General features: G+C 45.3%; 2 protein-coding genes across 3 annotated transcripts in view; one reads left to right on the plus strand and one right to left on the minus strand.

Moving 5' to 3' along the window:
- The window catches only part of LOC6549641 (low-density lipoprotein receptor-related protein 6), a 30,601-nt gene that overhangs the window by 2,874 nt on the left and 3,239 nt on the right, over positions 1–24,488 (minus strand). For both annotated transcript variants that reach the window (XM_001975723.3, XM_015156973.2), the window contains exon 3: positions 5–2,994. In XM_001975723.3, coding sequence (XP_001975759.1) covers positions 5–2,994 — 2,990 coding nt within the window. The remainder of the gene's footprint in view (positions 1–4; positions 2,995–24,488) is intronic.
- On the plus strand, positions 21,513–22,209 carry LOC26526328. Its single transcript, XM_015157296.2, has 4 exons — positions 21,513–21,668; positions 21,722–21,864; positions 21,923–22,055; positions 22,109–22,209. The coding sequence occupies exons 1-4, from the start codon at positions 21,533–21,535 to the stop codon at positions 22,207–22,209; spliced, it is 513 nt and encodes a 170-aa protein (XP_015012782.1). The 5' UTR covers positions 21,513–21,532.

Here is a 24,488-nt window from a genome sequence, read left to right on the forward strand (position 1 = left end):
TTACCCAATAAATATGATGAGTGATGGGATCGTAGTCCACAGCACGAATATTCTTGCCAGAGACGGGCAGCGGAATATTTGGGCAATCCGTGGTGTTCGGTAGCAATCGCCCAAAGCTGTTCCTCTGGCTGAAGATAATGTAGTTTCTGGGTGGAATACAGGAGACGCCGTCCTTGGCCAACTGGTAGTGGGTGGGGCAGGCGCAGGTCATGCCCCGTCTTCCGGGCTGAGCCAAGCAGAGGTGTGAACAACCTCCATTGTTCACCTTGCACGGATTAACACCTGTCTGGCGCTTATCGTTGAACACCAGCAGCGAGGTAATGTACGTCATGCCCGAGTGCACCAGGCTGCGATTCTGACCCGTGGTCTTGTGCACTCGCTCGATGTCCCCAGTGTTCCAGTCGCTCCAGTACACATAGTCCTGGTACAAGGACACCGCGTACGGCTCATCCATATCGCTGCCAACCAGAATCTGCCGCTTCTTACCATCCCAATCAGCACTTTCGATTTTAGCTGGCCGCGATTGGGTGGCCCAGTACAGACGTCTTGTCTCCTGGTCGAAAGTTAGTCCGGCGGCATGATTGGCACCCGCTACGATGGTCTGCAAGTCAGATCCGTCCATGGCCGCTCTGCGAATTGAATCTGTCGGTGATTCCGTCCAGTACATATATCCGCGACGCGGTTCCAGGACCAGGGAACGTGGCTCCTCCACACCTTTCCAGAGGAGCACCCGCCGACTGCTGCCATCTAGGCGAGCCACTTCAATGCGACGCGCCTCTGCATCTGACCAGTAAATATTATTGGCCAACCAATCGACAGCGATGCCATCAGGACCAATCAGACCGGAGTCCACAATTCGCTGAACGTACGAACCATTCAAAAAGGCCCGGAAGATGCATTTGCTCTTCTGATCTGTCCAGTAAATCCTTCGTTCAGCCACCGAAACATCCAGGGCATGTGCATCCCGCACATCCTTGAACGGTATCCTCTCGTCGTTGTGGTTACCCTCGTTGTACTCGATAGAAATCCGACCAATGTGCTCCTGGCGCGAGAACAAAAGAAAAGCAGCTGGCACCACACATGTTCGCTTGTCGTTGGCCAGCTCGTAGTCAATGGCACACCGGCACACATAATCTCTGGGACGATTCAAGCAGAGATGCGAGCATCCTCCATTCCGCACCGCACAAGCATTCTGGCCCCTCACTTCCCGCAAACGAGTCACCTTTAGGCCCATCAAATCCGGATACTGATCAACAACCACTATCCGATTGTTGCCTGTTATCTTGTGGGCGCGATCTATCGAGCGGCGCTGCCAGTCCGTCCAGTAGAGGTAGTCATCCAGGATGCTCAGGCCAAACAGATGCTTCAGATTGTCGCTGATTACCACCCGGCGACCAGACCCATCCATGTTGGCCACCTCGATCTTGTCCGTCTTGCCATCGCACCAGTAGATGGCCTTGGCCTCAATATCCAAGGCAATGCCATTGGGCCAGCCCAGATTCTCGGAGACCAGAACCACGCGCTCGGATCCATCGAGAGAAGCACGCTCTACCTTGGGCTTGCGCTCGTTCCAGTCGCTCCAGAACATCCAGCCCAGCGAAGGAGCCACTGCAATGGCTCTCGGCTCCTCCAAATGCTCATAGATTAACACTTTCCTCGCCGTGCCGTCCAGGCGGCAAACCTCTATTCGATCCGTCACCGTATCCGTCCAGTAGAGATTGCGAGCCAGCCAATCGAGTGCCAAACCATCGGGATGCCTGACCTCGGAGGTCACAAAGTCGGTCACTCCGGAGCCATCGGCATGAGCTCTTTTAATCGTGTACGTCTCCACATCAGACCAATAGATGTGCTCCTCCACAGGATCGTAGTCGATGGCTATTGCGTACTTAACCTTTCCCAAAGGCAGCGGGAATATAGTGTAATCGGGTGAGTCCAGGGATATCTTACTAATCTGCGTTCGCTGCACAATGAACATCATCTCCTGGGACCCATTGGCACAGGTATTTGCTGAGATTAGCTTCACTCCGGTGGGACAGGCGCAACTAAATCCTTGAGAGTTCGTAGCCAGCAGGCAGAGATGTGAGCAATTTCCATTGTTGTGAGCACAGGGATTATCCTCATAAGGCTGTAGTGAGGGATCCCATGCTCTGACAGAGTTCGGTGCCTTGGGCGTGTCTATAAGCTCCTTTAGTTCACGGGTTTGCAGGTCCAAGGCATTCAGGGAGCCCCTCTGCCAATCCGTCCAGTACAAACGATCATCGTAGAAGGTCAAACTAAAGGGATACTTCAGATTGTTGACTATCGTTCGCCGGCTGCTGCCATCAAGTCTCATCACATCGATGAAATGGTGCTTGCCATCCGTCCAGTAGATAAGCTCGTTCTTTAGGTCTACTGCCAGTCCGTTGGGCCAGAACACATGCTCCTTGACCAACGTCATGCGGGACAGTGGATCCCCGTCCATGCTGGCTCGCTCAATCTTCGGATACTCCCCCCAATCCGTCCAGATGAGCAATTTGCGTGCGGGAACCACGGCCACCGCTCGCGGCTGATCCAGATCCGTCCAGAACAGCACCTTCTGGTAGCGACCATCCAGCGTGGCCACCTCAATGCGATTCTTTTCGCCATCCGTCCAGTAGATCTTGTCCGTATACCAGTCGATGGCCAGGCCCTCGGGCTTGTCCAGACCCGTGGATATCACAGTTTGCTTGGGCGCCCGCAAAAGCGGTTGCAGTGCCGAGGAGTTGGTTTGCGCACACTCAATGATCTCCCGGCCGGAATCCGTCCAGCAGACCAGATTCTTTGCGTAGTAAAAATCGATGGCCATCGCCTCGGCCAGATCCCTAACGATCACATCGATCTGAGGCCCGCCCGTGGGCCTCGTGATGTTCGCCACCTGGATGTCGTGGCGCGTGGTGAAGAGCAGGGTGGCCGGCGTATTGACGAACGCGCTGGCTGGCGGGCTGGCTATCAGGGATGAGGAGCTGGGCATGTGAACTGCAAGTAAATGGGAGTATAAAAACCGGGTTAGTAGGCAATTAATGCAGTCTTTGTGATATAAACGGATTTAAATGCTTTGTAGACATGGTTCTGGCAATTACTTTAAATAATTTATAGCTTACAGCAGCATTTCGGTTTAGGGCTATTCCGAGCAACTTTTAATTAACAAATGCAATATTCAAGCAATCGCGGGAGGTGAAGTGGCAGCTGCGTGCCACCGACACCAAGTATTAAATAAGCAACAAGGTACGCCGGCTCGAGTGGGTAACAATATGGCAGAGCCGGAATTGTTGCCGTAGTAAATGGTAAATGCAATCGCAACTATACGCCCAGGCAGGTCTTTGTTAACCATTTATGTGCATGGGCATGGGCATGTGGATGTGAATGTGGCTGTGGATGTGGCTGTGGATGTGGCTGTGCCTGAGCATGGGCACATATGAGCGAGTGAGTGGGTGAGTGGGTGGGTGGTTGGCCAAGTTCGGCGGGTGGGTGGCTGCAGCACTCCAAGCTTCTGCTCGCTGCAGCGCTGATCTAATTGCGTATGAATAAGCGCATGGAGGTGCACCATGTGGAACAAATTTCAGCCGGCTGCCTACTGCACTGCCACTGAAATAATTTGCTCGTGGACTGCGTTACTTTAATAGGCTGTTCCACAAAATATTAATTAAAATTTCTTGAATACCGTTAACGGTAGAGTTCTGCAGCAACAAGTTTGAAGCCTATTAATAATCGTATGCAGATTGTTAATAGGCTTGGGTTGGGTCCCCTCCCAAAAATGGAACAAAATTTACTTTAAGATGCCCCCATTGAATATTTTAGCAATTCAAGTATCTTTACTAGACCATTTTGAAGAGAGGTCCACTTTCAGTTGCAAAATGTTGACCCACAAGGCAACAGGAGCTGCGCGGAATGCAATGCCAGTCCGGAGCCAGATCCCTTCCATCATCCGAGCTGCCAGCGCGTCAGGCATTTGCAATATTTATGCAACCAGGCGGAGGAGCAGCAGGCTCTCGAGTAATCCATCAAGCACCGTGGGCTTTTGGCGAATGGGGAGTGGAGAGTGGGTAATGCGGAGTGGGGAATGGGAAACTGACGTGGAGGACCGAAAACAAAAATGGTGACATTTTGCAAAGTGGGTTGGTTGCTTGCTTGGTTGCCTGCTCATACGCCATCAAGCGTGCACACGCCCACTTTTCCGCACAGCCCCATTCCGGCCATCGCCTGGTAGTTGGCCCCCGGGTGGAGCAACAGGATTTATGTGCCAAGTGTGCGAATGCAACAATATTTGCATACATCCAGCGACCGTATATGCATATGTACTACGAGTATATGCGAGTGGGCAAGTGTTTGCCTAGTACGGGAATTGTTCGATAATAGTGCTAATGCGGGAATCCTATATCATTATGCTCGGAGTAATGTGCACCGTAATCCCTTGGATGCTGACAATGGAATTGCGTTGCGGCTAGATGACGCTGCTGTTCGGGGGATCGGCACTTAACTGCAAATCCTACAATATTATTCACATTTTTTATGCTCCTCCGCAGATGGCAGTGAAGCGTTAAGAAATCAACATCATTACCAACAAAAACAAAAACAAAACAACAAAAAAAACATCATCAACATCTACAGCAGCAGGAGCAACAAAAACAACATCAGCAGACATGCTCATCAAGTCGAGTACCAAGCCATGAGGCGAAGTCCCCCAAACAACCATCTCGTTTTCCTCTGCACCAAGCGAAAAAATATGGAAAAAATTCCAATTTGAATATGGTTTCCCAAAGGAAATAATCCAAGTCCCTGCTATGTGACCCCTAAGCTGCACACAAGCTACAGCATTCCAAGCGATTTTTCAGCTTAAAAGATACATTTCTTCAGATGATGGGGCTAAAAAGGGAATCACTTTCATGTTAGATGGCTGTAAAATCGGTTGATAAAGCCTTTGAAATACCCAAGTCCATAAAGGTATTTTCTGATTTCATTGGCTTGGGTTTCTTAAATAAAATTCTGAATTGCACACCCGGACACATGAAAGATAATCCATTCCGGGTAATGTATATTTTTTCGTGCAGTGCAGGCACACACACTCGACCGAAATTGAAATGCAGACGTAGCCAGAGATGGAACCGTGGCGTAACCCGTTGATTCCTCCTGCCTGCACTTCATTCAAACTTGGGAAAATATTTTAATTATTAATGTATACAACTGGGCTCGGGTTCCGGGTCGGGACAAGAGGCTCCAGTGGGAGCAGGAGTGCCAGTCGGATGCCCGATGCCAGATGGGAATGGAAACGGGCGATGGGAAACCAGGAGCAGCCGAGGGTATTGAAATGGGCAACGGATGCTCATGTGAATGATGCGGCTTGACGATTGGCACCGGCTATGGCCGGGGGTTCCACTGCCTTCCGCCCTCCAATGGCTTGTGGCAAAATGGCATAATTCGGATGACCGAGTCGACAATTTGAACGCCACACGGCAGCACATGGCGACCCTCGTGGTCCAGGTGAGTTGGCTCCACCACTGGCACCACCCAGCAGCTAGCAACAACTGCACTTAAATGCTAAATGAGTGCAAGTGCTGTTATTGTTAGCCAACTGGAGCGGGGCGGGATCTCGGGAAACTCAGCGAATCCGGCGGATAGTGGGCATCGGGGATGTGGTGCTGGTGGTGGTGGGGATGGTGATGGTGGTGCAGTAAACTTTAAGTGAGCACTGCAGGAGGAAGAGTTGAAGGAGGTGCAAGAGCAGGATGCTGCCACTCCATCCGCATCCCGGCACTGGCAACACTCGAGTCCTGCTGCCACCGAAATGGGTGGCAGCTAGCTAGCCGCACTAGTTGCAACGGAAGTTGCAGCTATTTAAATGTGTTGAAGAGCCTGGCCCGGCTAAATAGGCAGCCGGCAGAATGGCAGAACAGTTCACCAGTTGGCTGCCAGGATGCTGGGCATCCATCTAGTCAACCATCCGTATGGTATGCCACTGCTCATGCCACGACTCTCCTCCATCGCTGTGGTTTTTGTTCCTCGCATTTTGCATGAGCTCATTGTTGTACTTGTTGTTGGCTAAGGACGAAGTGCACCGAGGACTTTGAGGCTACACTGGGGGAATCACTAATCAGGTACCTTTAGCATCTATAAAAAGATACCAATCCTATAGCAAGCTAAGTATATGCACTTGCATATTGCTTAAGCTTTTCAGTTTCTTGTTAATAAAATGCTTTTAACTAAATTAATATAATAATGAAACACTTTTAAAATTGAATTCGAAGAGCGGCTGCGGCATAAATCAATCCATAATAAATAAGTTATTATGCATATCTTTCGGGTTTATAGTGACTTAAGTGAAGCTGGTGCGATTTCATGATGATTTCTATGATGAGTCTTGTTCCATTAAATCTTAAGTAATTTGTCGGTTATGATAAATTATAGTCGCATCCCCGATTTCTTGCACTGCGCTGTAGGGACTCACTGCCACGCTCCATAATTAATTTCGCCCATGAATAATTTTTAATTAAATGTGCAAGAGCAGAAGGCAAAAAAGCTGCACTAAAATAGCATTGAAGGGAGCAATGTGCTCTGGTTTTTGTCATAGCCTTTTTTTTCCAACTGCCAAACTAAAGAGCTGGGTAACTGGGAATTCTGCATGGCATTCATAATCAAATTGAACAAAATAAATAAATAAATAAACCACGGCAGCTATCCTGCAACTAAAAGTGTGCAGATGCCGTTGTCAGTCTTCCGACCGCATTGAAAGTCCATTGAAAGCCACATCATCATCCAACCAGCATCCGGGAGTCGTGAAATGCAGCTACTTAAGGTAACAAAGTTTTCAAGAGCCCCTGATGAGGAGGAACTGTACGTGCATAAACGAGGCTGTTATCAACTGTCGTCCATTAGGCGTTCGCCACATCTCACATCTCTCAGCTCAACATGCATCATGCTGAATGCAGTATGCTGGATGTTGGATGCTGGATGTTGGATGCTGAAGTGCCGGCTGAATGCTCAATAAATTATATATGTAACATGCTTTTTATCAATTACTCGCACCTTCACAAGCAGCCAGACGACAGACGACAAGCTGCAGCAATGTCCATGGCAAATTGCGGGACAAAACGTGAAGTTGGATACGAGGTGAGCAGGCAAAGAGTTAAGGCCGGCCCATGAAGACCAGACCTGGCCAGACGACGATGCCAACGAGCTGGGACTGGGACTGGGAGTGGGACTGGGACTGAGAAAACTTCGTTGGCAGCAAATGCAATTCCAGCAAGTAAATGGAGACGGCAGCTAACCGAGTCCAAAGGCGTTAACAAGTGTGGCAGCGAAAGGGGAGCTGGCCAGCTCTGGGCTCCTGAAACTTTTCCATTAGGTTCGCCCTGCCTCCGTTTTCAGAGCACAGTCAAGCCTCTGCAGCGGGAACTGGCTCTTGACATTTGGTAAATGTGATTTTATCAAAATATAAGAAATTAATCTATCTATATATATTTTTTCATTAGATATCTTTGTATTAACATGATGAAACACATATATTTTATAAGCTTTTTATTAGCTTGAAGTTATTTAAATAATTGAGCATTTGGAAAACATTTCTTTTAGTGTATCTGACGAGATTTTATCTAACAAGCTGGGCACTTCTTGCAGTGAAGTACGCTTTTATTTAATTTTATAATCACAAGACTCTAGCCCATCATTTGCATCACAATCTGCTGGCGTTTTTCTACATCCTCAATCTCTGAGCCAGCTGCATAATATTCACAACTTATTCATTGTTTCGTCAATCAGGCGTTGACATGCCAGTTCCGCCCTAATGGCCAACAAACTGAGCAACAGGAGGAGCACTCGGAGCACTGGAAAAGACGAGGAGGCGAAAACGATGGCGAAGGCGAAGGAGGAGCACCTGCCACGAAAGCCAGCCAAAGTTATTCAAGCAAAACTCCTCGAACACACAAAAAAGGCAAAGCCAAAGCCAAAACCGAAACCAAAGCCGAACAAAGCCAACGAAAGAAAGCAATTTTGTGAAAATTTAAGATGTGTTGCGGGCAAACTTTGGCCTCCATCCCCACCATCATCTCCATCTCCACCTCCATCCACTCTGCTCCCTGCTCCGTGTTCTATGCATTTTACATACAACACGATGGAAACATGAGAACAACAAGCCCACGAAAAAAGGTAAAGAGATAAAAATGCGAAGATACCAGAGGAGACCACGTCTGGGATCCAAACAGCCAAGCTGAGCCAAGCTGAGCAAAGCCAGGCCATCCAGCCAGCCAGTCAGCCATCCAGTCAGCCAGGCAAACCAACCATCCGGACCCAGGAGTTCGCTCATTCACTCATTTAAATTATCAACACGAAGAGGGAAGCAGGAATGGATGCAAGATGTTCTAGAGGAGCGGAGAATCCTCCAGCGAATCCACTTAACTTCAAGTTAACACATATGCTTGGTTGCCTGCGTACGATAATAATAATCATGGTACCCATGATCACCTTGATGATGAAGCTCTTCCCCACTGCGCCCGATGATGATGAAGTTTGCCTGGCTGTCTTATTTTTTCGCCATTCTCCTTTTTTTGTTTTCCAGTTTGCCAAATTGTTAATGGTTATCAAGGACGAGATGGGACTTCTCTCCTTTGCCTGCAACCTGAGATCCCAGCCCAAATTGGAAACCTTTTTGGTCTGCTGCTGGTGTTCACTTCGGATTTTTTACTTCATTGCTTGGACAGAATATGCAGATTGAGCTGATTTTGTTTTCAGCTTACGTGGAACTACCTAACTACCCAACTTCAAGCAACTTCAAACCAAAGGGAGCGAATATATTTTCTTTTGTTAAATACAATACTGTGAACAATGTTTTACATCATGGTTAAGTATTTAAGTATCCTGCAGGCATTAAATGTTTTTCAATTATTTCGTAATCCATTTTCTTTTAGAAAATAAATTCAATTTTATTATCTCTCAGTAATAAGAGCATCGGCTTTCAAAGCTTTTATCCTTCGATTTTAATTAAATTGAACAATAGATGCTCGTGACAACCCTGAATGATAGCAAAAGGGCTGTCCAAAAAGTGGACAACCCTGGTTAATCTCGCTACAGCATCCCTGACAGCTTTAAATTAAAACCAAAACCACCGACACGAAAATGTTCACACACCTACTTAAAATGTAATCGCCGCGTGCTTCGGAAAAGAGCGGGGCGGGTGAATCTGATGTGGATGTGGATGTGGATGAGGGATGTGGCTGCGGGGTGTCTGTGCTCAACCGATATGACAACTGGCCATTAACGTTAAAATAAATACGCTGCGATGGACCCGGCAACGCCAATTGCCAACTAAAAGACTGGAACTTGGACGGATGGCAGCGCGTCCATAATGATTGTGTTGCTGAACGATGGAGGAATGGGTTGGTGGGCAAAAAGCGATGGAGCGTTGAATGAGAAAAATCAACAAACCACAAATCGTATGAACCCGGCGACGGATGCGGGAAAAATGCTAAATAATCTCTGTGGTGGCGCAAAAAACACACCAAAATGGAAATCAGCTTCTGCTGGCCCGATAATGTGCATGGAAAATTGTGAGTAGCCAGCAGCATAGCGAATTTTGATGGCATGTCCACTGAAGCGAGCTGGAGGACCAACGGACCAACGGACAAACGGACACATGGACATACGGACAAGCGGACAACCGAACTCGTGGCAACAGCAACTTAAAATGCATTAAAACTCGGCTTGCCGCATTAACATTTAAAAAGTTAAACGTAAACATGACTGCCTGCATCCGGATCCACATCCTCATCAGAGTTCGTTGAGGCAGTTAACAAGCTGCCAGCCACTACTTGATCAAAACAACATTAAAACGACGGGGCGAACAGCGAATAATAAGCACTTGTATAAGAACTTTAATCTTATGCTTGAGTTGCGCAAAATCACATCATTCTGATTGCATTTCATGCGGCATTCTATAGTTTGCTGGATTTCATTTTGTTCAATTAATTTAATGCTGAAAATCAAAATTTATATTAAACACTATTTGCTCTCATGCTCTTTGTTTTTTACATAAAATCATAGGAATTATAATCGAGCCCAGCGGCTACAGTTTGGACCGCCTGCCCGCCAAGCTCATGATGGCATTAAAATTAATGCCAAAAACAAAGTCCGCAGAGAACCCGGAAAGGCAGCCCCGTCATAAGCGCTGGCAGAAGCTGAAGGATGAATCTGCAGCTCAGATCATCAGGCCAGCCCAGCTCGTTGAAAATTGCCCACAGCCCGATGCTCCTCCAGTCCTTTGACCACTTATCGGGCAAACATCATCAACTCCACTCCACGCGAAACAAAACGCAGTGCGAGTATATTGTGGAGCACTCTGTGGATGCAGCTGTGGTCTGGAGTTATACAGCTAAAGCTACAGCCGCCAGTCGAAGCCAAAAGTGGAAATTGCAATTGTGCCCGAAAAGGGGCCGAGAGCATTTTGCTCAGCCATTGTTTTGCTGCTCCTGGCCGGGGCTCATGTTTTATTTAAAATCCTCAACATTATATTACAATGGGCGGTGGACGGATGCGACGATCTTCCCATTTGCTTGATGGAATGGAGCATTTAAATATTATGCAGATGGATATGGCTGCTCAACCCCAAGACCGAATTTTTTCCATCCAGGGCGTCTGAAAAAGTGTGTGTGTATGATGCTAAGCATAACCATCACGAACAAAGCAGCAGAAGACGTGCCCAACCAAATAAAATGCTGAGGAAAAAAATGAAGTCATGAACTTTATTTTCTCTCAACTCGTTAGCATCAACACCCATTTTCCCCGCCCCCAACCAAATCCCCAGCGAAACGCCATTAACTCGCACAGCATGCAATTTGCACGTTCGGAAGGGAAAGACTTGCCAAAACTCAACTCGTTCGCGCTTCGGGGGAGCAGCCAAAAGAAGAAGCTGGCCAGGCTAAAGCTGCACCGAAAAAAATAGTGCATGAATCGCGAAATTGTATCACAAAAGGCTTAAAGAACTTGTAAACAATATGTCTAAAATCAAACTGATGCTGTATTAAAGTTTTCTGGGAAAATGTTTTCTGTGCTTCGAAGATAACAGCTCTATGAAACACTCGAAAAATTCTCGCTGTGTATAGCTTCAGAGCTTCAGCAACAAAAAGCATTCCCCAAATTGGTGCCACACAGAAAGAGATAGCTGGCTGGCAAAAGAAAGAGACACAGTGAGGGAGGGAGTGAGAGGCAAAGCAGAAGCGTTGTGGTAGGAATCGTGCCAAAACTGTTGAAAATGTTGCACAAACGATTGGGTTTGTTATCTTTTCCAAACGGAAAACGTGCTGTGCCCCCAACAGAAAACAGAAAACGGAAAAAACACACCAGCAGCAAGACGACACAACATGGAAAAAGGCGCAGACATGCGGCAGCAAACTCTGTGCCACAAAGATGCCTGGGATGCAGTTGCAGATGCAGCAGGAGCGGCATGGCATGGAGTCCAGAACAAGGTACATCTATCAGTGAAATCGGGGGCGGAGGAACTCCTCCACTCTTCTTCTCCACTCGTTTTTATTCGAGAATATTTCCTCAGCTCATTGGTTAGTCGTCCGAGGCTTAAGGGGCCAAAGACACTCGAGTGGGCCAAGAGCTCTTTGAAGGAGATTTGGGTTCTGGAAATGACAGTGGCCCAAAAGCAAATCGGCGTCGTTAGCTTGCAACATGGGGTTGGGGGTTGGGGGGCGGCATCACTATATTTGAGGTGTGGAGAGGTCAGTTGCTGCTGCTTTGCGCTGGAGTATTCCTTGCCAACCGTCCATCAGCCTCAGCCCTTGGGCCATAGAAATTTGCATCAATTTCAAGTCAAGGAAGACGAACTTCAATGCCAACAAGAGGCACTCAGCGCTGCTTGGCATGTCGAAGAACTGTTATGGCTTGTAAGTGGTCGATCAACTGCGCCAATTATCATTTTGAGCAGGAAATAATATCTTGGATAACTGCTTGAAGCTATTTGCAGGTATCATTTCGTTTTAGCCACTACCAACTGCAATTCATTTAGTTGGGTAGCAGGAATATTTAAGGTAATCCTATCATATCCTGTTGCCTTTAGTGTCACAACTTTCGTTTGACGCAATTAATGTGAAGTCTTTACCACACGAAACCCCTTTTGAATTCAGTTAAGTTGCCAACAAGTTTTAATGAAAATCTGGTTAAAAGTTTCGAATATTCCAGCATGGCTTGCCACTGCACGGCTTAATTAAAGCTTAAAGTATGTGTTCAGGGTCTGATTCTTGTGCAGCAATTTAAATGGGTTTTTGCGATGATTTGGCGTTGAGAACATGCATTGTTTGAGTGCTTACTTGAAGCGCTTACACGTAAGCACTTCCTAATTAAATACTTGTGCCAAATACGTGCCAACGATGGGCAGAGGACGAAATGCAAGCGCAGCTTCTGCTCCTGCCGCCGAAGGATACAAGCCTAGTCAGCGTATAAAGCGCTGCATCATTATCAGCAATGGCAGGATGTGCAGGATATGCAGGGTTGCTGGTTGGTTGGCTGGCTGGCTGGCTGGCTGGCTGGCTGGTCGCCTCACGGGGGGTTGGGCTGTCGGGGAAACACTGTACCCACATGTCAGCAGCCAGAAAGCTGGCGGGGAATGGGCCTGACAAGCACATGACCATGCTCAATGTTTCTGTTCTGTTCTGTTCTGTTCGGTTCGGTTTGGTTCGCTTGTGTTCCCATGGCTGTGGCGCACTCACTCATAATCAAGCCGAGGTGGAAGGTAGAAAATGGAGGCGGCCCCGCCCACACAACCAGCGACGGCACGACTGGGGCCACCACCATTCATATTATGATAACGATGTGGGTTGGTCAGAGGAACAGCAACAGCAGCAGCAGCAGCAGCAGCAAAATCAGCAGAAGCACCAGCCCCAACAGCCGCATCAGCACACTGACAAAAATAAGTGTGTGACCCAGATTTGTGAAGCCCTTTTAATTAAGGCTTTCATCTGAGCCAAGCAAGGATTGCTTTTTCATGTGCCCTTACCACTGGGGAAATAGCATCATAATCTTCCTTAATCACAAATTGAGTACTACTTAGACAATTAAGTTAATAACTTGATTTTGCCTCAAGTACTTGCTGTTTGTTATAAAACTGATTAGATTTAATGAGGTGTATACTAAATCGCTTAATGAGCTTAACTCTGATTAAAGTTTGAATTGCATTTAAAGCTAACATAGTTTTCTGTATTCTGTAGTGTTCTGTATTAGCAGTGCAGTGCAGCAAACTCGCTTGAAAAATATCGTGTTAATATTTTCTGCAGCTCTGGCTCTGCCCCCACGAACCCTGCCACTTCCACATCCACATCCAGCTCCAGCTCCACTGCCACTGCCCCTCCTCCTGCTGCCCCCTGGACCAGAGCAGTGCCTCATCCACCTAGGATCCGTTAATTTTATGGCAATATGCCTCGTTCGTCCGCCGTACACGAGCATAGTTGTGTAGTAGAGTAGTTGTAGTTGCTGCACTCAAGTGTTGCCCATCAAGATTGCGGGGCTGTGTGCCTCGCTGGCTATGAATTGCACCCCGGCGGATCGGGGGTAACCCCCCTGGGAGGGGGCATGGGGCAGCTTGGGGGGGAGCAGGTGGGCCACGTACGCGCACAGCAGGGCAACAACAAAAACAAAAAGTGAAGGAAAATTGTAAATTTAATATTCTTGCGCGCCGCGCCGGCTTGATGATTTAAATTAATTTGCAGCCAGCTGAGCGCGGGCTCATTATATTCATTATGCCACAGCTTACTTTAAATGCTATATGTATTTGTATATGCGTATACATAGCTATCGATAAGGGGCTACAACCATATCAGAACATCTCATTACCGAGCGCAAATTTATCAACAGCACATAAAATAGTGTAATTATCAACCCCAACTGCATAAAAACATGGACGAATCCGCTTTACAAACTTGCATTATGTTTTTACTCTGGAAAGCGGCACTTTTAATTATTTTTCAAGTACATTTTTTCCAATCAATCCCTTTGTTTACCATATCTATGCACATAGCCAGTCATCTTAAAAGGGAATTCCCTTGAGTTAGTTCGTTTACGTTTAATCAGTAATTCATAGGAAAATTTAAATATTTTATGCCATTGTGTAGCTTCCAAGTGCTCAACCCCCTTTGTCCAATAACAAATTAATCCCAGTTGTTCCGCCAACTTGTGGTTTCCTTTAATTAAATTCCTAATTCCACCGGAGGCTACAGAACAGATACCAATCACAGATAACATGGACGCATGGCAAATAGAGGGAAACCACCCGGCTGCCTAAATATTTGCCTGTTTAAAAAAGCAAAGCGAGGGTATGTTGGTCACGGCGATAAATAAGTTGGGTAAATAAATGCATAATAAGCCAATGGAAATATCCGTCTGCAGTGATTGCATGGCCTATAATGCAAGTTCAATATTGGCTGTGCAAAGGGCGATATGTTAATGCAGATGAAGTCTTGTGACAGGCATACGAAATGAGTAGCATCCACATCCACATCCACATTCAGTTGGCAGTTGGCAGTTGGAAGCGAGGCAACAAACAAATTGACATTCAATTAGTTGCCAGCAAGTCGGGCGTCCTCGAGAACACACTTCCACTGGCAGAGCACAGTGGAGCCTCCACCTTCGTGCCCCGCTGTATCTGAAACTGAAGCTGTCAGAAGCAAACATTTGTGCAAAATAAAAATTTGTACACATGTACAAATAAAGCAACTACAAGTTCGAGGGCCCTGGAATTGCAAATGTACAAAATACGAAATAAAAAAGGGGCAAAATGTCTACAGCAGCAGCGAGTCTGCCAATTGAGACGACTGCCATTGGGACTATACTCCACTTGTGGCCATTAGCACCGCATGGCAGATGGAATTGATTTATATTGAATTATTGAGCTGCCTGCCAGCCAGAAGCGGCCAAGTATTTGTGCACACTGATTGAAGTGAATTGGAATTGAAATTTCTACAGCGCCAAAACAGGCATCGAGATTTACTTTTGGTTAATTGCCACATGCGGTCGCGGTCCAAAGACTGGGCCATGTATGGAAATATGCTGGCAGCGGACTCCTCCGATGCAGAATGGCCACAGCAACCGAGGTGGTTATAAATTGCAGCATAAATTATACCGATTCCGTCCTGGGTGTTGTAAAAGTAAATTGCCAAGCAGGAGAGCAGAGCAGCCGGCCAACTCGCGGCAAACAAATCACCATTGCAATTGGCCCCTTCTCCTCCTGGATCTCCATCTCCTCCTGGGTCTCCATCTCCTCCTGGGTCTCCATCTCCACTTGGTTCTCCATCTCCTCCTGGATCTCCATCTCCTCCTGGTTCTCCATCTTCTCCTGGGTCTCCGTCTCCTCATGGATCTCCACCTCCTTCTGGATCTCCATATCTTGGCCAAAAGGAGCGATGGTCAGCTTTTGCAAATTGATATTTTATTGCCATTTACTTTTTCTCTTAACTCGGTGTTGTGGCTGCTGCGATTGCCAGCCAGTAATTTATAAATCAATTTCAGATTTATGCCGCCCCAAGGAAAGTGCCGGCTAACTAATTGCTCTGTCACCGATGAAGGCAAATATGCAAGACATTCAGGCATTAAAAATGCATTACCCAGCAGTCAAGTCATCCTTAAAGCCATTAGACTTGACATAACTTGAATTGTTTTGGTACTTGGGTGATAATACAGTGATTATGAAGCGTTAATTCCAAATGATTGAGAGGAATTGCGTATAAAATGGTATGAATTCCCCACTTAATAAGTGGAACTTTTTGCTTTTACAATTTAAAAATACATTTGATGGCATTACGGAAAATCCGCAAATAAAACCTGCATGCTAATTTTAATGAAATTTATGTTTATCACACTTAGCATAACAAAAGTTCGGTTCAATCCTAGCCGGCAAGTAACCAAAACTAGTTGCTTTTGCTTTGAATTTTGGCCATATTGTGAGTGTGGCTCCTTTGTGGGCGAGACATGCTTTTCACATGCAAATAAATCGGTCACAATGTTCGCATTCAGTTGACAAATTTAGCATTTTAAATGGAGTTCAGGTGTTTCTCTGGCCCCCATCATCCCATCCATCCATCCTCTTTGGAGCTTATGGGTTTTTTCTTTCTGCCCGTCCGTCTGATTTCATTTTAATTATTATACTCGCTTGTTACCCCCTACACGCTTTTATTTATACAAATTCTTTACGCTCGCCGTTGTTGTCTTGTTTGGTTTTTGTTTAGGGACAAAGCCAGATACACAAACGAGCTTTGGCTTGGCTTGGCTTTGGATTTAGCCATAAAACAGCTTGTTGTGTGGCGAGTGCGACTGCCTCAAGGCGTTTTGTGAGCACAGCCCAGAAAAAAATAAATATCCAAACCCAAAGCCGACAACCCAAACACAAACTCAAGATGTGATTAGGGCGATGGAGTGGGACCTGCGTATAAACTCTCGGGTTCGCCAGTAGCGTGGTCCGAGTTCGAGAACAGCTGGGGGAACTCAGGTAGCGCAGGTAACTCTGGAAGACGAGGAGAGCCAACAGACGCGTCCCAAAAGAAGCTAAGCCAACCGATGCCAGAAAGAAGGGATATCTCTACAGAGAGCGAAATCAGTGCAATTATACCCAACAAAATTATACTGATCGAGCCAATACAAATTCCTTAGGCATTTGCTCGGTTAAATGTTGCAACATAATCCCTATATTCATAATATTTAGAGACACAATTGTTATATTTTAGTTCCACGAAATATCCAAATGCAGCGAACTGTTACATGTTCTGTCCTAATGAAAGTTTCTAGACACCAAAGAACGCATACCCGCACTATTAGGGCGATTTTTTCTCAGTGCAGGCACAAAATCAAGCCATGAAGCCATCTTTTGGGCTCGTTAAGCACTTGGAGACTGCGGCTCTCGATAAATTTGGCCGTAATCTCGATAATGATTATGTTTGCATTGTTGTTTGTTTCCCCGCGCATTTCTTTTGTTTTAAAGATTTTGAATTTTTTTGGGGACTCTCTGGCACGCATGTTATCGGAGCTTATGCGATAATGAAGTTGTTGTCTACTGGTGTAAAATTACTTTGGCGATATCACAATGAGTGGTGCTCTTTGGGCCCAAAACTTTACTTTATGCTGCCTGCCACCGCTCGTATATCAACATAACGAAGTTCGACATTAATGGCGCAAACGCAACAGGTTATTTACTGTTAGCTGATTTGTTTAAACTTTAAAGCGTCGAGTCGAGTCTGCTGCTTTTGTATTTAAATGCGCCTCTTAGTCGCAAAACGTGTTTTTGCCTCGCGCCAACTTGAGTGGAGTGGAGTTGAGTTGAGTTGAGTTGACTTGACACCTTCCTATGCATATTTAACCGCCTGTCCGTTGTCAAGTGAGGTGTCATAAGCGAAATTTATATCGCCCCCATTTAGGGGATATACCCAAGTCAGGATTTTCACCTTAAAGACTTGCTCAGTCTCTTTAAAATCTCAGAATTTCCTGCTTTCTAAAAGGTTAATGCTACGCTTATATTGAAGTTTGTGGACCCGGAAATTCAAAATTTTAAACTACAAAAACTTAAGCCCAAGTTGTGATTATTTTATGACTATAGACCTAGAATGATGGAAGTTCTCGGTCTGGTATTAACGAGTCCTAGCAGAAATTCACATCTTGAGCACTAGCGAGTAGATATCCAACCAATCGTTGATTTTAGCCCAATTAGCAATGTGTATCCCTTCGGAGTGAAGGAGGCAAACAGCCGGCTGTCCACAGCCAATCGAGTGGCCAAGTGGAAGCGGAAACTTGTGGGAGCAGCCACACATCAACGCACCCGGCCAAATAAGCTGTTTGCACCCAGTGCAGGCATGAATGCGAAATTAGTCAAGCGCGCAACTGCATTTACCGTGAAGGTGAGCGAGTGGCTGAGTGCCACATGCAAGCCCACTGGAACTAACACCAGCACACGGCATGTGTGTTGCAAGCCCAGGCAATTCAATTTCAATATGTGGCAAATTATAACAATTGCCAAGATCCATCGGAGGAACTCAACTCACACGCACCTCGGCAGCTGTAGATGATTGCTGAACTGAATCGGAGGAGGTGTCCGGATTCAACGCACACTGGCCAACAAGTTGGCCATTTGAAACAAGTCCTTGCACCATTTATACCACACTTGCAAGCTCGAACCGACTTTGAATGAAACATCTTTGTTAGCCAGTGTAATCGTGTGCAGCACTAAAGTTATTACGCATACCAGAGGTAATAAGCTCGAGTCATGGAAATTGTTATAGCTTTTCTGGCCAATGCTGGTGTTGCTCGGCAAAAATGGCTGCAAATTGTTGAAAATTGCCCAGACTGCGTCGCAAGGCGAGGACAGGAAAGAAAAACCGCAATCCGTTGGGCATATAATACAAGTGTATTCATATATATTCATTCTCTGTCCAGGTATTCCTCACTCACATGCCAATGGAGATGGATCGCTCAGAGGTATGGTTATGTGCTGCATGTTGCATGTGGACGGACGGGGCAATTTAGTATCTTAACACGTTACAAATAAATGTCATTATTAAGATGGCATGACATACCACAACCTCGACTCTTAATGCCACAGACATGGTGTGCGAATGAGTTGAGTGAGTGTGCGGCAGAGAAAGGGAGTAGCTTACCAGATACATGTACATACAGATGTAGATACATCCACATATCTGCAGAGGAAGTTGTCGGAAAAGAGAAAGGAGCGGATGCTGCGGATGGTATGGTATCTCCCTCGTTTGCTGTTAATTAGCATGCTGGGGCCATAAGGGAGAAATTGAACACAAACGGCGAACAATTTGTGTATCAACACATTAGAGAATGATTCGTTGTTGCCGCCCAGTATGCCCTGCAATAACCCTTTGGACCTACGATTCCGATTCCAATTCCAATTCCGATTCCGATGCCGATGCCTAATGATATGCCATTGGCCCCAAACGGAATCGCCTGCCCATTGCAACAATTACAAATGGGCCTATTGATAGATTTAAACGCACGCACTCGCAGCAGCGGTTCCAATGATTTGTTTGGAACTCTTTTCCCAACAAACGACACACACAAATGAGTTCGACTACACCGCAGAAAAAGTTGTGGCAACTACAAATATCCAAACCATAGAAAAACAGTGCGAGCATTGCTATTCATACTATTAATTAGTATCATAATTTTAGCTTGACCAAGTTAGAAGATAGTTAAATGCAAGTTTCGCTTTCTACTTTTATAACGGATTATAACATAATATAGAAGAACTGTCTTGAAAAGAACTCATTCCTAATTTATATACAAAACATTCTTGCAGTGCATGTTTACGTTAAAGTTTATGTTTACTTTAAGTGTCTGCTCATTTTCGTTGCGTTGGCGTGCTGCAGTTAAATTTCGCACTGCAATTTTATATGAATTTATGGCAACGGCTTGATAAACAATTTACATTACTTTATGGCTTTCGTCGCAGCGAAACACCCATTCGAATTTTCCCCACCAAAAGCGTGGTATTTCCAATTCCATTCTTTTGCCAGCCGTATTGGTCGTGCTTTGGTTTGACGTTATCGAACTCTTTCCTTTTGTCCATCAAAAACCATTAAAACTAAGCATGAACCATCTGTGTGATAAATTAGTTTTTGTGGTTTTCTGGTTTCAGTTGGGTATTCGACCTATAACTAATGATGTTGATGTATCCCGGAGATTGCTGGAATTCGAAATCGTGGTTTAATTTATGCGTTAGCCATCGAATTTTTTTCTCCGTCTGCCGGACTACAAAGTTTTGATTGGTAAAGTTTAAGGATCTTATACGAAGTGGAGACCAGAGGAATCAATATATATTTAAACAGCCTTAATTTATCGATCGACAAAAATTAATTAAAAATCAACCAAGGCGTTTTCGCTTGGGACACAAATCATCCAAAGTGTCACTTAAATTATGGAGAAGTGACCCTCTCCAGGGAAAATCAAATACGATATAAAAAAGCCAGCTTTCGACAAATTAGTATGCACAACAGGTTAAAAATTGACAAACGCCAGTCGAAGGCAGCTGCAAAGACCAGAAAAAAAGAAGAGCAACAGGAAAAATGCCAAATATAGAGGGTATAAAATAATAAAAGCCATAAATAAACTTTAAATTGGTTTTTTTCCCCCTCCGTTTAGATAGGAAGCGTGTTCCGAGGTACAAGAGTGAAATAAATTAGCAATTCGTCGAACGGGGAGACTGCTGTTGGACTATGAAGACGAAGGATCTGCCAACGAGCTGCGAATTAATGTTTCCTCCCAGCAATATTAGATAACGAAACCCGAGACTTGACCATATGGAGTGCAGAGATCTTTCGGCCAAAAAAAATAAAAAGAGGGAAACTCGGGAGCCAATGAAACGTAAACAAGAACGGCAGTCAGAACAATTACACGAAAACAAAGAGCAGTCAAAAGGCCAAAACAAGCCAACGAAAAAAACAAAAATCGAATGAAAAAAAACATGGTATAAAGCAGAAGAAAAAGAGGAAAAACATTTCTGGCCAGGTTTGTTGATTGTACGGATATATGTGGTGGAAGGCATGCTGGGCCTGGCCTCTAAATGACCAGCTTGGAAACGAGTCGCAAGTGGCCAAGTGGCGGGGGAAAGGGCAGAGGGTACTGCGGAGTGGAGCCCCAAAAGGGTCTGGGCCATGATTTTGGGCCTGGGTCTGAGCCCGGTCTCGTCTCTTAACGATGTGCATGTTTATGCGCTGCTCTGCTGCGTTGCAAGCAACGCACGAACGCCCAGACATTTAAAGCGGCGGAGGCAGCAGCGACACATCCCGAGGAAGCCCCCCACCAGCCCCTTCGGCACAGGAAGGTGGCCAGGAGTAGAGGGAGGGTATAAGGGGGGAGCTTGTTAGCAAGGGAGACACGGCCAAGATGCCACCTAGTGATGGGCGACTCAAGCAAAGCAGAAACTATCGTTTATTCACATGACCAATGGCCAACGTGAATCGCTTTCGAATATAATATGCTCAAATGTAATTCATCAAAAATAAACTCAAGTTTTATAAGGACTTAAAAGGATTGTACTGGTGTCTTCTTTATAGAACTCCCTGGGTACATTTTTCTTGCATAGAAGTTGGCATTGGAAACTGCGACTTCAGTTGCATGTGACTGGGATGTTGCATGTGCATCGCCCCATCCCTAAATGTTTCCGGAGTCGAGTCCCCTTGTTTTTATTTCAGTTTCTCGTTCAGTTCGTTAGTTGGCCAAAGCCAACGGCTATGTTAAGTGGCCCATACACACAGATACACACGCACACAGGGGCACAGGAAACAGGGTTGCCTGCGCGCCTGCAGATATGCAAATTGCTATAGAAATTTAATTACTTGCTGACATGTTTTGGGCCCTTAAATTGGCAACTTGTTGGGTAAATTATGGTCGTATAATTTTATTCGCACCTATGTACCTTCAACAGCAGCTATTTCTCACATAGCACATAACATACAGCACATGCATGATGGCTTTTCTAAAACTGACAATATGTTGGAGAAAATTCAAGTCACTATAAAGTTGTATCATGGCTCTGCTAAACAAATTCTTTTGCCGCTACTCGATCAACACTGGTGTCGTTGTGATAGCAGCTTCCTATGTAATAATCGATTTACTTCGCCTGTTCTATCACCTGGTTATCTTCTATTTCCCAGGCCCAATTTGTAAATGCAAATTCCCGTGTTAGTACAATGAATTTTCATTATTTTCTCTTCAGTTAGACATTGGTATTCCAAAAAGCACAGCGGAGACGATGTCCATGATCTTATCACAGTTACGATGATGAAGAATCGTATTCAGGTTGTGCTGGTCCTGGGGGTCGACCTTTTGACTGATATCGGGCTGCTCATGAGCGTGAATGTAAGTCGTTGAATGTAAGTCGTATAAGTTTGATTCGTTTCATACTTTTAGCCTTCAGTCTGGTCTAATACTCATATTGATTTGGTTGTTGAAATCAGTCTTTTTGGTGCTCGTCTACTTAATCGTTATCCTGTCTCTAATCTTTGCCTATGACCACCTTACACTGGCCTTGGCTTTTATTCTCATATGGGGTAAGATAATGGTCAAGCATACGTGGTTTCATTTCAATTATTTTCCCTCCAAGCAATGCAAATATATTTCCTTTTGATTGTGGGCTTGCATTTAGTGGAGCTACATCAAAATGGTGACTCGAATGACGAGAGCCCCGACGAAACAGCCGTCTAACTGCTGGATGGTTTTATGTGCTATTATAGAATCCCTCAAAAAAATAAACACAATCGTTAAATTAACGATTTGCCATGTGAACAACTCGTTTAAGCTGCAGCACCAACGGAGTGCTGGCCGAAGTGCGAGGGAATCGAGATGGAGGATAACCAGCTGGGAATGCCCTCAGCCTATCAATGTTTCCCTTTCGCAATTAACATTTGTGGAACACACGTAATTACAAGATTACGATAAGTGATAAGCGGCGGCACCGCCAGAAGGATGCTCAAGTTGGCCGCCTAAAGCTGTTGGACGGGTTCGCGATGCTTTTGTTGTTGCTCTTGTGGCAGTTGCACACACATATTTGCATATGCAAACCGCGCTGCATATGGCAGCCAATTTGCTGGCAATGCCAAAACTGATTACGCATATGCACAGGAAACTATTACAGAATGTATATATATCTCTTCATAAATTGCTGTCGAATTCTAAGCTTTTTTCGTAAGTTTTAAAGAAAATATAAGAAATTAAGGTGCTAGTACAGCTAGCCAGTTTTGAACTCCACGTTATGCTATGTTCTACTTCAATCCTACTTTCAAAACTAATACATCAGGGCATTTTTCTGAGTGGAATACATGTGTACTTACACACAACTGTATCAGCCAACACAGAGGTCAGTGCCAGGCCAAGCCGCCCACACAAATCTGTGGTCGGAGGAGGGCGTCGCGTTGATGAGCAGGATGATGCCATGATGCCATGATGCCATGATGCGATGATAATGTGGATGCAACCGAACTGGCGGGCAGCACAGATGCATTACACAGACGCCGGACTGACCACACCACAACATTATTGTTTAAATTGCAAAGTGATACATTTGTGCCGGCGGACCAAGAGTTTGCCTTTGGTTTTACCAGTTTGCATACGGAATGCAGATGGCTCCCAGGATGATTGGGTTAGTTAAAGCCCAATTGTGTTTGCCGTGCGATCGGGCGTTTCATTGGACTTAAGTTTAAGCCGATATTTGTATGCAATTCCTGAGAGGAAGCTGTTTAACAGCTTTGCACTTCCATAGGAAACCAAATCAACAATCTGTCAGTTGTGAAAAGTTTGTGAAACGAGCTTGGAATAGTATGATTAAAGTTTTAGTTGATTAATTGCATTTCCAGAGCTCAAGTGGTGCATTTCCCTACGGCCACTACGTTTATAACTATGCAAAATGAAGTAACAGATTAAAGTTGAAAACAGCTTAGGGAATTATAATTATATAATCATTGACGTAATTGCCATTGTATAGAAACTTAATCAACAGATTTTAATAATTATGAAAGCTTTAAGCAAATTGGAGGAACCTAATTAAAGTAATTGCGATAATCATTGTCCAGTCTTTTTTTCTACAGGAAGTAAATTTAAAGTTATTTTGATGTAATTTAAGATTCGCAATTGCGTTAAGGAATTGTTATATTTGGGCATCTTTCTTATAAATACTTATATATTTATATAATTAAACTAGTTAATGCAATAGTTGAAGTCCTGAATGTATGCAAAGCATCAAATTAATGTTTTAATTGCCAAGATGAAGCCCAAATTCACGCATGGATAATTGAGTTGGGCATTTTTAATTGGATAATTAGAAAATACTAGCGCATAATGCTTCCTGGACAAATCCCGCGAGGAAAGACAAAGTGTGGCAAGTGTTGACTGGCATTCTAAGCCAATGTCAGCTGGCTGATGGAAAGTTGAAAGTGGAACTGGTGCACACATAAATGAAATCAAAATCAATGTCAACAACAGTGAAATGTCGAGTGTCCCGCGGGGACGCAAAGGATGTCGGGCAGAATGGCAGGATGGCAGGATGGCAGGATTGCGGGATGACTGGATGCCGTCAGTGGGCGGTGGATGTGGCGTCAAAGGAGCCGTCGCCTTTGAAGTACTCCCATTACTACTAAACTGGCGTACTACGGCGTAGTAAATAGAAGCTAAAGCAAATAGCGCTGAGCGCTGGCGTAAAGGACCAAAAAAAAGAAAGGGGGAATCCCCCACACGGCATGACAGCGCGCAAAAACGTCAGTTAGCTGCAAAAAAGAACAAGGTTTAAAGAAGTGGGTGGATGGCAGTGGTGTGGGATTCTTTCTCCTTTTGGCGAGTGGAGCGGGTAGGATGGGCAAATCAACGCTGGCAAAAAACACTTTGTGCGCGCGTCAAAGTGTTAAAGAAAGTAAGCACCCATCCAGCCACCCACACACCACCCACACACCATCCACACACCACCCAAACCACCCACACACAACGAAACAGAG

The sequence above is a fragment of the Drosophila erecta genome, unplaced genomic scaffold (genome assembly GCF_003286155.1).
Source record: "Drosophila erecta strain 14021-0224.00,06,07 unplaced genomic scaffold, DereRS2 tig00000092-arrow-pilon, whole genome shotgun sequence".
Taxonomy (NCBI): domain Eukaryota; kingdom Metazoa; phylum Arthropoda; class Insecta; order Diptera; family Drosophilidae; genus Drosophila; species Drosophila erecta.